Genomic DNA, 12072 nt, shown 5'->3' with positions numbered 1-12072 from the left:
GACTGGCTTCCAAACTATTTGTGATGTCACAAATCCTGCTCATAGGCCCACACCTTAAAACTGGATTGTCAGTGAGAAAACAGTCTTCTAGTGTCAAACTCTACACAGTGAAGCTCAAACATTCAACTGTAGGAACAAGAAGAAAAACATTTTTGAATGGAGGGTGGGTTTAATAACATTAAAAATACATTTCTATTCTAAAAACAAGGAACCGCAATAAAAACATGACTTAAAATAAAGGAACAACCTGAAGGAAAAATCAGCTTCTAGAGTTGGTTTCATTTTAACAGAACCTCAAATAAGAAGAACATTATAATAATTTCAGATAGGCCTACATTAAAATGAGTATATTGACAATAAGGATACTATATGTTTTTACAGTCAAACATACAATAAGAATACATATCCTGCATCACAGCTTTAGTTTCATGGTAGACTATAATATTTTTGGTTGTTTTGTGTAATATCCGCATACAGAATAACGTCTGTTGTTGTTTTGACAGAAGGGTTTTGGACTGGATTCTGTTTATCCTCGGCATAAATAAATGTAGTTTTCACCTGACAGCAGCACTTCAGAGCAGTGTCGTATCTGTTGTTTGTCACTGAAACAGACAAAACAGTCTTATTTTGCTCTCTGAAGCTCGCTGTCAGTGTGGAAATTATTAATTGGAATTGCTGGCTGATATTTAATTGTTTGTGCTCCTTCATGGTTCGCTTGCCGACGCTGTACATCATGACTACATTTAGGTGTTTTAATTGAGTGCAGATCTGGCACTTTTGACAGCTGGCATACCCAGAGCGCAATCAGCTACAATGAACAATGAATTGCAAATGACTCAAGCTTTACATAGCCATAGCCAATAGAGATCAGTTATGAAAATGCATTGATTTGATTGACTCTAGTACTGATCCAGCACATCAGTTCAGGTCCCTCTACTCTGTAGTTGAGTCTTCGTCGGGGTCTTTGTCTCCTCGCTGATCTGAGCTCCTTCTTGTGTTATATTTTCTTCTTCTCCTAATGATGAAGCCCACCAAGCACTTGAGAATTGTGAGAAAATGTTTCACACTATTTTCTCACAAGATTTTTTCTTCTTCTTCCTGCCTTTGTAATTTCAGGAAATCATATTTACATGTTTACATTTAAATTACCCAATTATTTGAGCCCGCCTCACTTGGAGACTTGTTTAAAGACGATTAAAGCAATTGAGAAATCTGCACATAAATCGGTAAAAACAATGATATACCTCCTTTAAAAAAAAGTGAATGCAACCCGCCTTAAGGTGTCACTGGCCGATGGCTGTGTTGCCATGCTGTGTGGCCACAAACCACAGGTGCACACTTGGAATAGAACAGCTTCTGCTGTCTTTGTCAGCGTCCGTGTTAGAACTAGACCACCTCCCTCTTTGGGATTTCCTTCAGCGCTGCGGCTCTATTTCCTGTTGTTGAATTCCTTTTTTCCCACAGCACCTCAGAGAAAGTGGAGCGTTGCAATTTCAGGTCCCCCCGTCTACTCAGGAAGGGTCAAGTCAGCTTCTCAGTGCCTACAGGAATTTACAAGATTTAGTGTTATCTGTTTGTTGTTTTTTTAAAATAAAGACAGCTTTGCAAATGCTGCAATAGCCTGCAATGTTTGCTAATCCTTTCATTTATTATTTTTTTTTAATGGACTCTCTCCAGTTTTAACAACGATGCATTTCTCTAACTGTGCTGCAATTAATAATCTGATCAAAGCTTTTAGAAATCAGCTGATCATTGCAAATTTGATTCACATTTGCATCAACCCCACAGTTTTCTTTTCATTTTTGAAAAAGGGAACATTGCAACAATATTTCTAATAGGAGGAATTTTAAATCCTACAGAGAGACCATCCCCACAGCTTTTAAACTGGTTGAGATGAAGCCTGAACAAAAGGCACAGCAAACTCTCTTTGAAGAGTGTCTAATTACTGACAAAAGCACCTGGACCTCTGCCAGATCTCATACACTGGCTAACAGAGTCCTGTTAATAGTGTCTATTGAAGACTTAAAGCTTGGGCCTATCTGCTACCTCCATGCCTTCTACTGCCTTCTGTTTTATTTATTTACTTATTTATTTATTTGTTGTTATGGGGAGTCCACCTTTGCATCAGTGTTTTGTTTGGTAAATTGAAATGTGAGAAGGAACAGGACAGACAAAGCAGAACAATGAGCGGCTCCAGAAACGTTGGAACTTCACCATTCAGCAGTTTGTTTGACTGCGCTCAAGGCTTTTATCACCAGTTTCATTACTGTGACAAGAATGGTAGCAGCTGTAACATGATAAAGCTTTAACATTAATATAAATGACAAAGCTACTGAGCTGTACTATAACTGGTATTACCATGTTCCCTTATGGTAATGATGCTTTAGCTGAGACTCTTATTCAGCCTCAGAGGGACGATACTATGTTTATATAATGAAGAAGGACAAAGCAGTGGGTTGGGGAATCTATTTGTCGGACGGATAGGACTCACCGCCTAAACATTACCTGAGCAGTCTCTTCGTGAACATTAGTTCTGCATTGGATTGGTCTGGACGTATGAGATAGACACCGCTTTCCATTTTCAAAGCTCATTTATAATGAAAATGCTGTTTGTCAACTTCTGTGCTCTGGTGTTCTGTCACAGACTATTAAAGGATTTCAAAAGACCCCTCACATAAAAATTGCAAAGTAGAAAATGGAAATGTTTGTTGATGTTACACGCCTGCCAAAATTAGGAAATCTATTCAACATGAATTATGAGTTTGGCGCTGAAAAATAAAACTTGTATTGTTCCTGTTATGGAGACGGAAGAAAACATTTAGTTAGAAATAAGGACTTTGGTCTCAAGTCCGGTTTACTATTCTTTAATGTACCATAGTTAAAAGGATACTCATTGATGTGCTATTTTGAAAAATATTGGTGATTAATGTAAGGGTGCTATCAGGGACATACTGTATATTCCTAAAACATACTTTTAATCTCTTATACTTGGATTAAAGAAAGATTTTAGCTGTTATTTGTGTAAAAATGCATAAAACTTTATGGAAAATAGAATATTTTGTTCAAATGTGGTCTCTATATAATAACTTAAAATTCATGATTAATTTTAATCTTTCATTTATTGCTTTCCACAGATTAAATAGTAAAAGTACTGAAGTAAAGATAATTCCGATTATGCAGGAAGTTGACGGCACAAACATCCTTGTTGTCTGAATAGTTTATGAAACCACCCAAGCTGCTTATCTGTCCTCTAATTCCCTTACATCTAGGATTAAATCAGTCTCCTAAATAAGTACATAAATAAGTGGAAAATCACAACTTTGCAGAGTTGTGATTCACATTTCCAAGATCTGTGTATGACATTAAAATGACACATGGTTGCACAATTTAGAGGAAAATCACTGATGGTGATGATGATTAACAGTCATAAACAGCCATATACGTAACTTCCTGTGAAGAAGTCACGCAAAGACCCTCTCATGTTTTGAAAAGAGGATTATTTTTTCTCTGAATTCCTGAACCACGTATGTGTGAAAACAAACGTTTCATGTTTGACTGAAAAGCAGATAAGGAAATGTGTGAGGGGAAATCACACAGGCCGCCTTATGACGTAAGAGAAAATAGTTTATATCTGACTGAAAATCACATGGACTAGTGTAATGAAGTTGAATCTGTGCCCAGCATACAACCAAGTCTTTGTGACTCTGATTGTAGACAGCCATTTCAGTTGATACTGCCATTTTCTTAAACAGAAAGCCAATATTAAAGCTTTACTGAGAAGAGTGCATCAACATCTGCCTTTCTAAACTGTCCTGTCGATCCTCCACCCTGTGCTAAATTAATTGGGTGTAATAATAATGTAGAGGAGGTTTGTGAATCTTTAGGGATGTGAGATCCTTCTAAAAATTTGATGTGGATCAAGATGCATATTATTGATTCAGTGAAGAGCTGCTGATATGGTCGGATTCATTTTAGATTTAATATAATTTGATCTTATTTCTGCATAGGGTTCGTTGCAATGCAGTTTACATAGTTTAAAAATAGAAACATCAATGTTGGCATTATTATAAGAATAGCAAATATATATATGTGCACTCCCTCTTCCTAACAGTCTCTGACATGCTGTACCACCTTGATTTATCTGCTCATTGTTTGTCTGCATTTCAAAGCAAGAGAATTTACCAGAAAAAAAATGCAGAAGCAGTAGCACACAGGTATTTATCAGGCAGATAAGATTTCTGTGCTTCCTCCAAAAACAAGAGCACTGTCTGACAACACAAAGAAAAAGTTCATAGTTAGTTTCCTTTTTTTTTTTTTTTAAACATATTCTCTTCACAATTTGTATTCTGAATGTAGAAGTAAAATGTCAGACTCACAATGGCTTGAAAATGGTTGGCTAGTTTATTTTGGTCATCATTTCCTCCTTAATCAAATACAGACAGCTCACAAGTTATTTCCTCTCACCCAAGAACAGAAAGCACATGCATATCAGTGGCATATTAGTTGACCTTTTGCAGCTTGAACAGAAGACATGAATCTAACTTTGGCAGTGCCAGGGCCCTTAAAACCACACTGTCCCCCCTCCCCCCAAGTGCACATGTTCAGTGTGAAAAAGTTTTGTGTGTAAATTGCCACAGCGGCACCTCACAGGGCTGACCTCATCTTCCCTTTAAGAATCAGATGAATCCAAGTGGAAACGTCTCCTCCACTTAGACTGATTGAGCTGCTCACCAGCGAAGGGAGCGACACCGACGTGAACTTACACACAAACCTCTCGGCTCCTTGAAGTGAAATTATTCCATTATAGCGTTACATTATGGTAGTGTTGAATTGGCAGCGCTTCAATGTAGCAGCTAATGTGACCTTCATTACTTCTTCCCTCTTTACTCTTGTGTCTCTAGTGATCTGCAGAGGCGGAGAGAGAGAGAGAGAAAGAGAGAGGTGCGCTGTGATTTGGTTGTCCTTCACTTCAGGTGCTCTGTCCTTGCGGCAGGCAGTTCCGTCTCTCTTTTCAGACATGTTTTTCTGTTCTCGTCTACCCGGGCGTTTTTCCTGTTAGCGAGCACAGTTCTGCAGAGGGAGTAAGATGCAGGCTCATTTTCACTGTATGCATTCTGCTTCTGTCAACACTTTCTGCAGGAGCTCACACACCACAAAAGCTCACTTGCCTGCTGCAGACTGGGTTACTGTTGTGTTGTTAGGCTCTTACTGCATTTGTAAGTCTGTGTGTATATGTAAGTGTGCATACATGTTTAGTTGTACCCATAAGCATAAATGGGCACATCCCACTTTACACCGATCCAGAAATTTTAATTAGTCTCGGGCTGCTCTGGAATTCATCAGTGAGTCTCATTAGTGAGGAGACCACGACACCCCTGTGCCTCTAATCTCACTCTGTCTGCTGTCATCCTGCTGAGAATTGGGATCTCTATTAATTCATTTGACACGGTGACCCTCATGGCCAGCACATAATTGTTTCTTTTTCTGTTTTTTTTTTTTTTTTTTTTTAAATATTAAAGTGTGCAGTGCCCTTTGCAGCAGGGTTTTGTCATTCACCCTTTTTTCTACATGTGTATTTCTGTGTTTAGGTGACTTGGGCAGAGCAACAGGTGGTGAAACGGAGGAAAAAGAGGGACACCTTCGTAGAACCTTTAGATCCCAAATTCAGAGATCAGTGGTACCTGGTGAGTATGAACACAGAAACTCTATTGAATAAACAAGTACGTGTGTGGGGCGTAATGCAGTACTGCACACTGGTGGAGCTTTTTATCTACCTAAAGTCAATACAGGTAATTAAATTTGGGACTTTGATGTTTCCCCTGAGTCAGAAGACAAACCTGTATGAATCCAATATGTGGGCTTTGTGGAAATGCTGTTGTGTATCTTGTTTGTTGAACAAGCACAAATCTGAGTGAGTTCACCTAAAGGATTCAGCTTTAACAATAGCGAAAACGCACAAAGCGCCTTTGAAATCTGAATTGCATGCTTTTTGAAATTGATGGTTTACTTTAGTCCATAGACGGCACAGCAATAAAGAGAGGAAGCAGAGAGAGAGAGAGATAAAGAGGTGATTCATCTTGAAGCTCTATGGTTTTCAGTTGATTGATTTTTACATTTGACTTGAAGAATGTCACTGATACATTGGCCTGTTAAAAGCAACAGTAACAACCCCTGAGATTTTCTGTTCAGCTCCACTCTTCCTTCAATTACTTCGAGGGTGCTTTAGGCAGGAGGAAGATTCATGGTGATGCAAAGCAGACTTGCATCACCAGTTGTTTAAAATATCTGTGCTTTAACAGAGGCAGACTCTGTTCCCGGTGTGTTGGAGTAGTTATTAGCAGCTTGAAAGGGAAATGTGTAGATAAAAGCCTACTGCCTGGTTGTATCAGTGTGACTAGAAGGAACAGATTGTGCCATACGCTCATAACAATTCATAGAATTGAAGGGATAATGAAACCACTTTTGGTGCTTAATTTAGTCCCTCTTTTATTATTTCTTTAAGCACAACTTCAAACAATAGTTTGAGTTAGATAAATGACCAATTGATATATTATAATTTGGCTAAAAATACTATGAAAGAATTACGACTCTCTGTTGTGCTATTTATGAGTGTGGTGCATGCTGTGGTCCTTAAAAGATGTAGACGTTTGAGTGGAAAACATCCAAAGTCTGTTGGCACCCCATGAGGTTGTAAAGCTCATTAAACACCAAAAGACATGAAAACTGGAGCAACACCTTTGCTTCTCTTAAAGCCTTTTTCACTGTTGGGATCAGCTGTGCTTTGAGTAGAATATAAACATTTCAACATGGGGAACAAAAGAGCATGTGTACATGTTAGTAGTTAACCAAATAACCAACCAGCATTTCAGCATGTTAGGTTAGAATTAATCTGAGGCTGACTGGAATGAGGCCACAAGTTTTAGAGGTATTGCATCATAAACTGGAATTTTTAACTTGTAGGTTATGAGGATGAATCCTCTGGGAATCATAAATGTCTGCACCAAATTTAATGGCAAACCATCCAAAGGATGTTGAGATATTTCATTCTGTTGGACTGATTCCCTGACAGACATACCTGGTGTCATGCTGCTAGTATCGCTAAAGAATAAATAAAGACTTTCAGTGGCCAGTAGCTCAATGTAATCTGAATCACAGAGCATAACATAACAGGTTGCTGACCAACTCTTTGCCTAATGGAAAGAGAAAATACATTAAAATCTTCAAAAATGCCAATTTGATCTGGTTTACTTTCAACTCATAAACTCTGCCAGGCTTCTAATGGTTTATTTCACAGTTCACATCATCATCATTTCACATTGATTTTACGAGCCTGCAGTTTATCTCCACATCTCAGTTGTTCTGACAGTTAATACTAATATACACTAATGCTGAGTGTGTGCAGTTTCTTAGTTGCAAGATAGTATCTCACACTTAAACAGTATGTTAATATATTGAATAAAAACATTGAGGTAAGCAAGTTCCTCTGCACTTTGCTGAGTTATATAAAAATATTATCTTTGTTTCTGATTATTGAAATACACTCTGTGTATGTTAAATAGGAAATAATTGTGGTAATATATATCCTGAAGTGCAAAGGTTGTCAGGTTGCTGGAATGTGCTGCCGTCGTTCTCCCTACCCAGCCTCTCTCTCCCGACAGTAAATAAGTCTGTACCTCATTAAAATTGAACCTGGCTGGCCAGCGGAGAGTGTGGGTAAGCCTGTTGGCAGGGTGTCCTTGATGGACAGATGCTAATGGTCAGCATCTGCTGTGAGTGACAATGAATATTTGATGTTCTTTTGATATTTATCTAAATGATGAGACAGATTTCTTTCTACTGATAAATCATGGACGAGATCTCAAGCTGTATGTATGCTCACATGCTCAACATGAAATCCATGCAGAGAGAACATTGACATTAAGGGTGAAGGAAAAGAACTTGATGAGCAGTTACTCAAAATGAAACTTTGTACTCTCTGATTTATTATTCACTCAATGTGCCAGCCACAAAAGGCTTTTCTCAATCTGAATCAGAATTGCAGATCACAACTTTCAGCTTTAATTGATTTTCTTCTTGATAGTTTAAGTGTCAATGATGCTACAAGGTCGGAACAATCCTCTCCTATCTGATGGAAAACATTTATAAGGGTCGGATATATAAGAGGAAAACGCAGTGGATGGTGCACCAGACACATTACATGTAACCAGCAGTACACTTTAAAAGATGAGCTTTGAACTAGATGAAAGCCAGACATGGCTTTTGACCAAAGGTCAAGTTGAATGTCAAAAGCATATCAAAAAGCATACAAAATGATTACTGTGTGCCATCATCCAGTTCAGTGCTGTTTTGCTATGCTGGGTATTAATAATGAATGCAAGCGTGGCACTCAGAATACACTCGCTAGAGAATAGAAATACTCTTCGTTACCGTGCAATACTGCCTTCCTCTCATTGGGGAAACTTTAGCTTTTCACTAAGGAAGAAGAAATTCAATAAGCAGCGTCTTTTTCCTGGATTCTTCAGACTTTATCAAAATGTCTTAGAAGATTGCCTTTAAAAAAAAAAAAAAAGACTAAGCCATTCCAGATTTAGTTAAAAGCACATTCTTGTCAGCTCTCAGGTGTCTCTCACATAATTAGATTCCATCTAAGCTATTTGCTTTCTCCATCCTCAGTACAACGGCAACCACCGTGACTTGAATGCCAAAGCTGCTTGGCAGTTGGGCTACACAGGTAAAGGGGTGGTGGTGTCCATCCTGGATGATGGAATAGAGAAGAACCATCCTGACCTGATGCAGAACTATGTGAGTACAGCTTTTAAATGAATAGAAACACAGAGAAATTGTCAGCAGGAGACAATGATAAAGATAATAAATACAGCAGATTGAAATTGAGTAATTTTAGGAATGATTGCTGTGTACAGAGTTCAAGGTTTTTAACGTCTGCAGATTTTTTTACATAAATGCACCAAGCTGATTTGGCTTTCCAAACTTCTGCATCTGACTTCAACGGCTTATCTGATTTTTCTTAGGACCCGGATGCCAGCTACGATGTGAATGATGGCGATCCAGATCCTCAGCCCAGATACACGCAGCTTAATGACAACAGGTAGAAATCTACACAGATAACATAACATTTTTGATTTTAACTCCTCTCTTTGTCTTTTGACCTACCATGAAGCCACCCTGTTGTGTTTCTCTAAATGCAGACTGTGTGGGGGACATGTCAGGATACAACTGCACTTGCTCATTAGTTTGTCCCCCTCACTGTCTGACAGGTGATAGTTGACATGTAAATATGGCCTCTGGCTGTTTCTCACCCATTGTTTAGGCAAAGGGCACCATTTATCAGAACGTATCCAATTAAAGGTTGTAGCCTAGGGGGTTTTCATCTAAGACATTATAATTTTCTACCATTTAATTGTTTTTACTTTCCCAAAAATGGGCAATTACAACATAATCAGGGTTTTCCCTGGATTTTTTTGAGACAAAGGGGGCAAAGGCTGGAGAATGTGTGTGTGGTTTGTGTGTGCACCTTTAGAGTGTCATGCGCTTTGACAGACAGAAGTATCCATAGGGATTTCAATTTTATACCAAGATGGAACAAAATATGGGGAAAAAAAACAACGATTCGAGTCATTAAAAGAAAAGGAGGCACTATTTTCAGTGCCTTGCTCCAGTATACTGTGTGCCAAACCATTCACTGATGTCCTTATTCCACTGAAATATAATATGAGACAGAACTGGCAGATAAGATAAATGGTCCGCAGCCTTTTTATTTTAAAAAGTTAACTGCATTACTTAGATTTATTTAATTTGTAAGCATCTTACAGTCTTCTGCCTGTATGAGAATAACAAAATGAGGGGGAGGCAGAGTGTTGTTATTGTTATGTGTTGTTATTAACATTATATCTCCAGCAGTGGAGAGCAGCCTTTCTGCTGCACTGTTAGCTCCGGGGAAAGACATCGCTGTCCAAAACACTGAGCGGGCGCAGGGCTGTTGAGGTGAAACAGACTGAGCACAGAGTTGTTTTCTTCACCTCAGAGTTGGTTTGTTTAATGCTGCAGTGTGTGTTGTTCAGCCAGTCTTGTCTTGAGTGTGTGTGTGCTATAGACTGTCCGTGTGCTGCACTGCCCTCCAGTTGAGTTTCGCCTTTTTTCGTTCCGTCAACATCACATCCCGGAATTTTCAATACAAAGGCGGTGGCCAGTAATACAAAGGCGGCCAGCTTTTGAATTAGATCGGCAGGGAAAACCCTGATATTGTGAATCATGCCCTCATCTCCATGTTTATGGATTTGTTTTGGCCTCTTAAATCAGACAGGCACCACCAGGGTATTTCTATTTCCTGGGTAAGTAGAGTAAATCTACACTAAGATTAAGGTAGTATGTGAAGAAAACGGCTTTATTGTAGTGGCCTCTGCAGATGGCATTAGGAGTTGTTTATCACCACAGTGATGTCTCGTAGAGAATTGATTGAATTAAGTTCATCAGCATTAATGAAACAGAACAAATCTCTTGGCTCCGGAGGGCCCCTGCTCGTTCTCCTTCAGTCCCATCGCCCGTCTGCCTTCCGATTTTAATTTCTGATTTGCTGTAATCTGCTGTTTGTGGGCCTTTGGCTTGAGAGGCTTTTTTATCTAGAAGCTCACCATGATTACTGATGATGGGCAGAGAAGATTATAGTTAGGCATGGATGGAAATCAAAAATGGCCAACTGAGACAAAAGCCCAGAGCTGGCACCATCAGTATACTACACGTACTGTAACTGTGCTAATGCTGTTTAAATTTAGCTTTGAGGCTGTCAAGCATATAGGAGGTGGTCTTATTGTAGATAGTGTGTAATTGTTTTCATACTGAAAGTAGAATTTACTTGTTTAGAGCAGAATTACTCACAAGCACAGTTATCAGTAAAAGTTTTTGGAAACAATATGCCGTCATTTTCTTATTGAGCCCAGTAAGAATGTGTTTTTAAAATTCTTTGTGAGTGCCTGAAACTGTTTTCACCACTGCCATCAACAAACCCCTAAACGCTGGAATTTCTTGTGGAAGAATGTGGGAGAACATCCCGCCGGTGCAGCTCCACAGATACAAAATCTATGCCAAGGCACGCTTAAGTTCTTCTGGCGGCTCACAGTGGCCCAGAGCCCAGCTAAGACACTCACTATTGATGTTTCCTTCGTTTTGGCTGAACCTCTTTCCAGCCCTCGCTCACCTTAGCCCTTATCTCTCGCCACCCAGCTCTCCGTGTCTTCCTTGTGGCAAGACCAATTGAGAGGGAGCGTATTTGTGTGTGCCTTACTTTACAGTGGGTTGGTGCAGATGCATGTGTAAACAACCTGTGGGCGGGCATGAAACTGCAAGGCTGTGTAAGACTGAAAGTGTCTGTTCCCCGCAGAAAGCCTAACTCTGTTCACCTCCATAAAGCTGTCTTTCTTTCCCAGCATACGGGCAGCAGTGAGGATGGCTCAGTAGCAATGTGACCATTCACCCTCATGTTTATCTAAGACAGCATGCGATCTAGATGTTTCTCTTTCCAAGGTTTTCCTCTGACTCCTATCAGGATGGTTTCCAAATGTGCATTTTCTGGATTAATCCTGGCTAAACTGGCACGGAGTCTTTCAGAAATACTCAACTCATTGACTGATTTACTTCAACATAATTTAAACTATGACTGAATAGCTATATTCACCATTTGCAATGAACATGCAGATATTTTCTTGATGATGATTCACAGTTAAGAAACAAGATGAGTTTAACAATACAAGAGGGCAGTGCACATTGTACATGTGACTTTAGAAATATTCACTTAACAGCAATGGGTGAAAGAACCTATTTAACAATAGCGGACCCTACATTAATCTCTCGCTAGATATTTTCTTCATATTCATCTCTTAACCGCACTCTATAAACATTACCAGACCTTTTGTCCTGCAGGCTATCTCATTAGTTAACTAGCAGAACCATTTACCAGCTCAAGAACGAACAGAGCAATAACATGTTGTTCAGGTTTACCTTTGAGGTCCAGTGCAGCCCAGAGACTAATGAACAGCAAACGCCACTAACGATGGCCTT

General features: G+C 39.3%; 1 protein-coding gene across 2 annotated transcripts in view; it reads left to right on the top strand.

Annotated features, from left to right (window-relative positions):
- Nucleotides 1–12072, top strand: part of furina (furin (paired basic amino acid cleaving enzyme) a) — an 81485-nt gene that overhangs the window by 43127 nt on the left and 26286 nt on the right. For both annotated transcript variants that reach the window (XM_042406386.1, XM_042406395.1), the window contains exons 4-6: nucleotides 5589–5684; nucleotides 8674–8802; nucleotides 9030–9106. In XM_042406386.1, the coding sequence (XP_042262320.1) occupies nucleotides 5589–5684; nucleotides 8674–8802; nucleotides 9030–9106 (302 nt within the window). The remainder of the gene's footprint in view (nucleotides 1–5588; nucleotides 5685–8673; nucleotides 8803–9029; nucleotides 9107–12072) is intronic.

Source organism: Thunnus maccoyii, chromosome 1 (genome assembly GCF_910596095.1).
Source record: "Thunnus maccoyii chromosome 1, fThuMac1.1, whole genome shotgun sequence".
Taxonomy (NCBI): domain Eukaryota; kingdom Metazoa; phylum Chordata; class Actinopteri; order Scombriformes; family Scombridae; genus Thunnus; species Thunnus maccoyii.
Note: the sequence above shows the minus strand (reverse complement) of the source record. Positions and strands in the feature narration are given on the sequence as shown.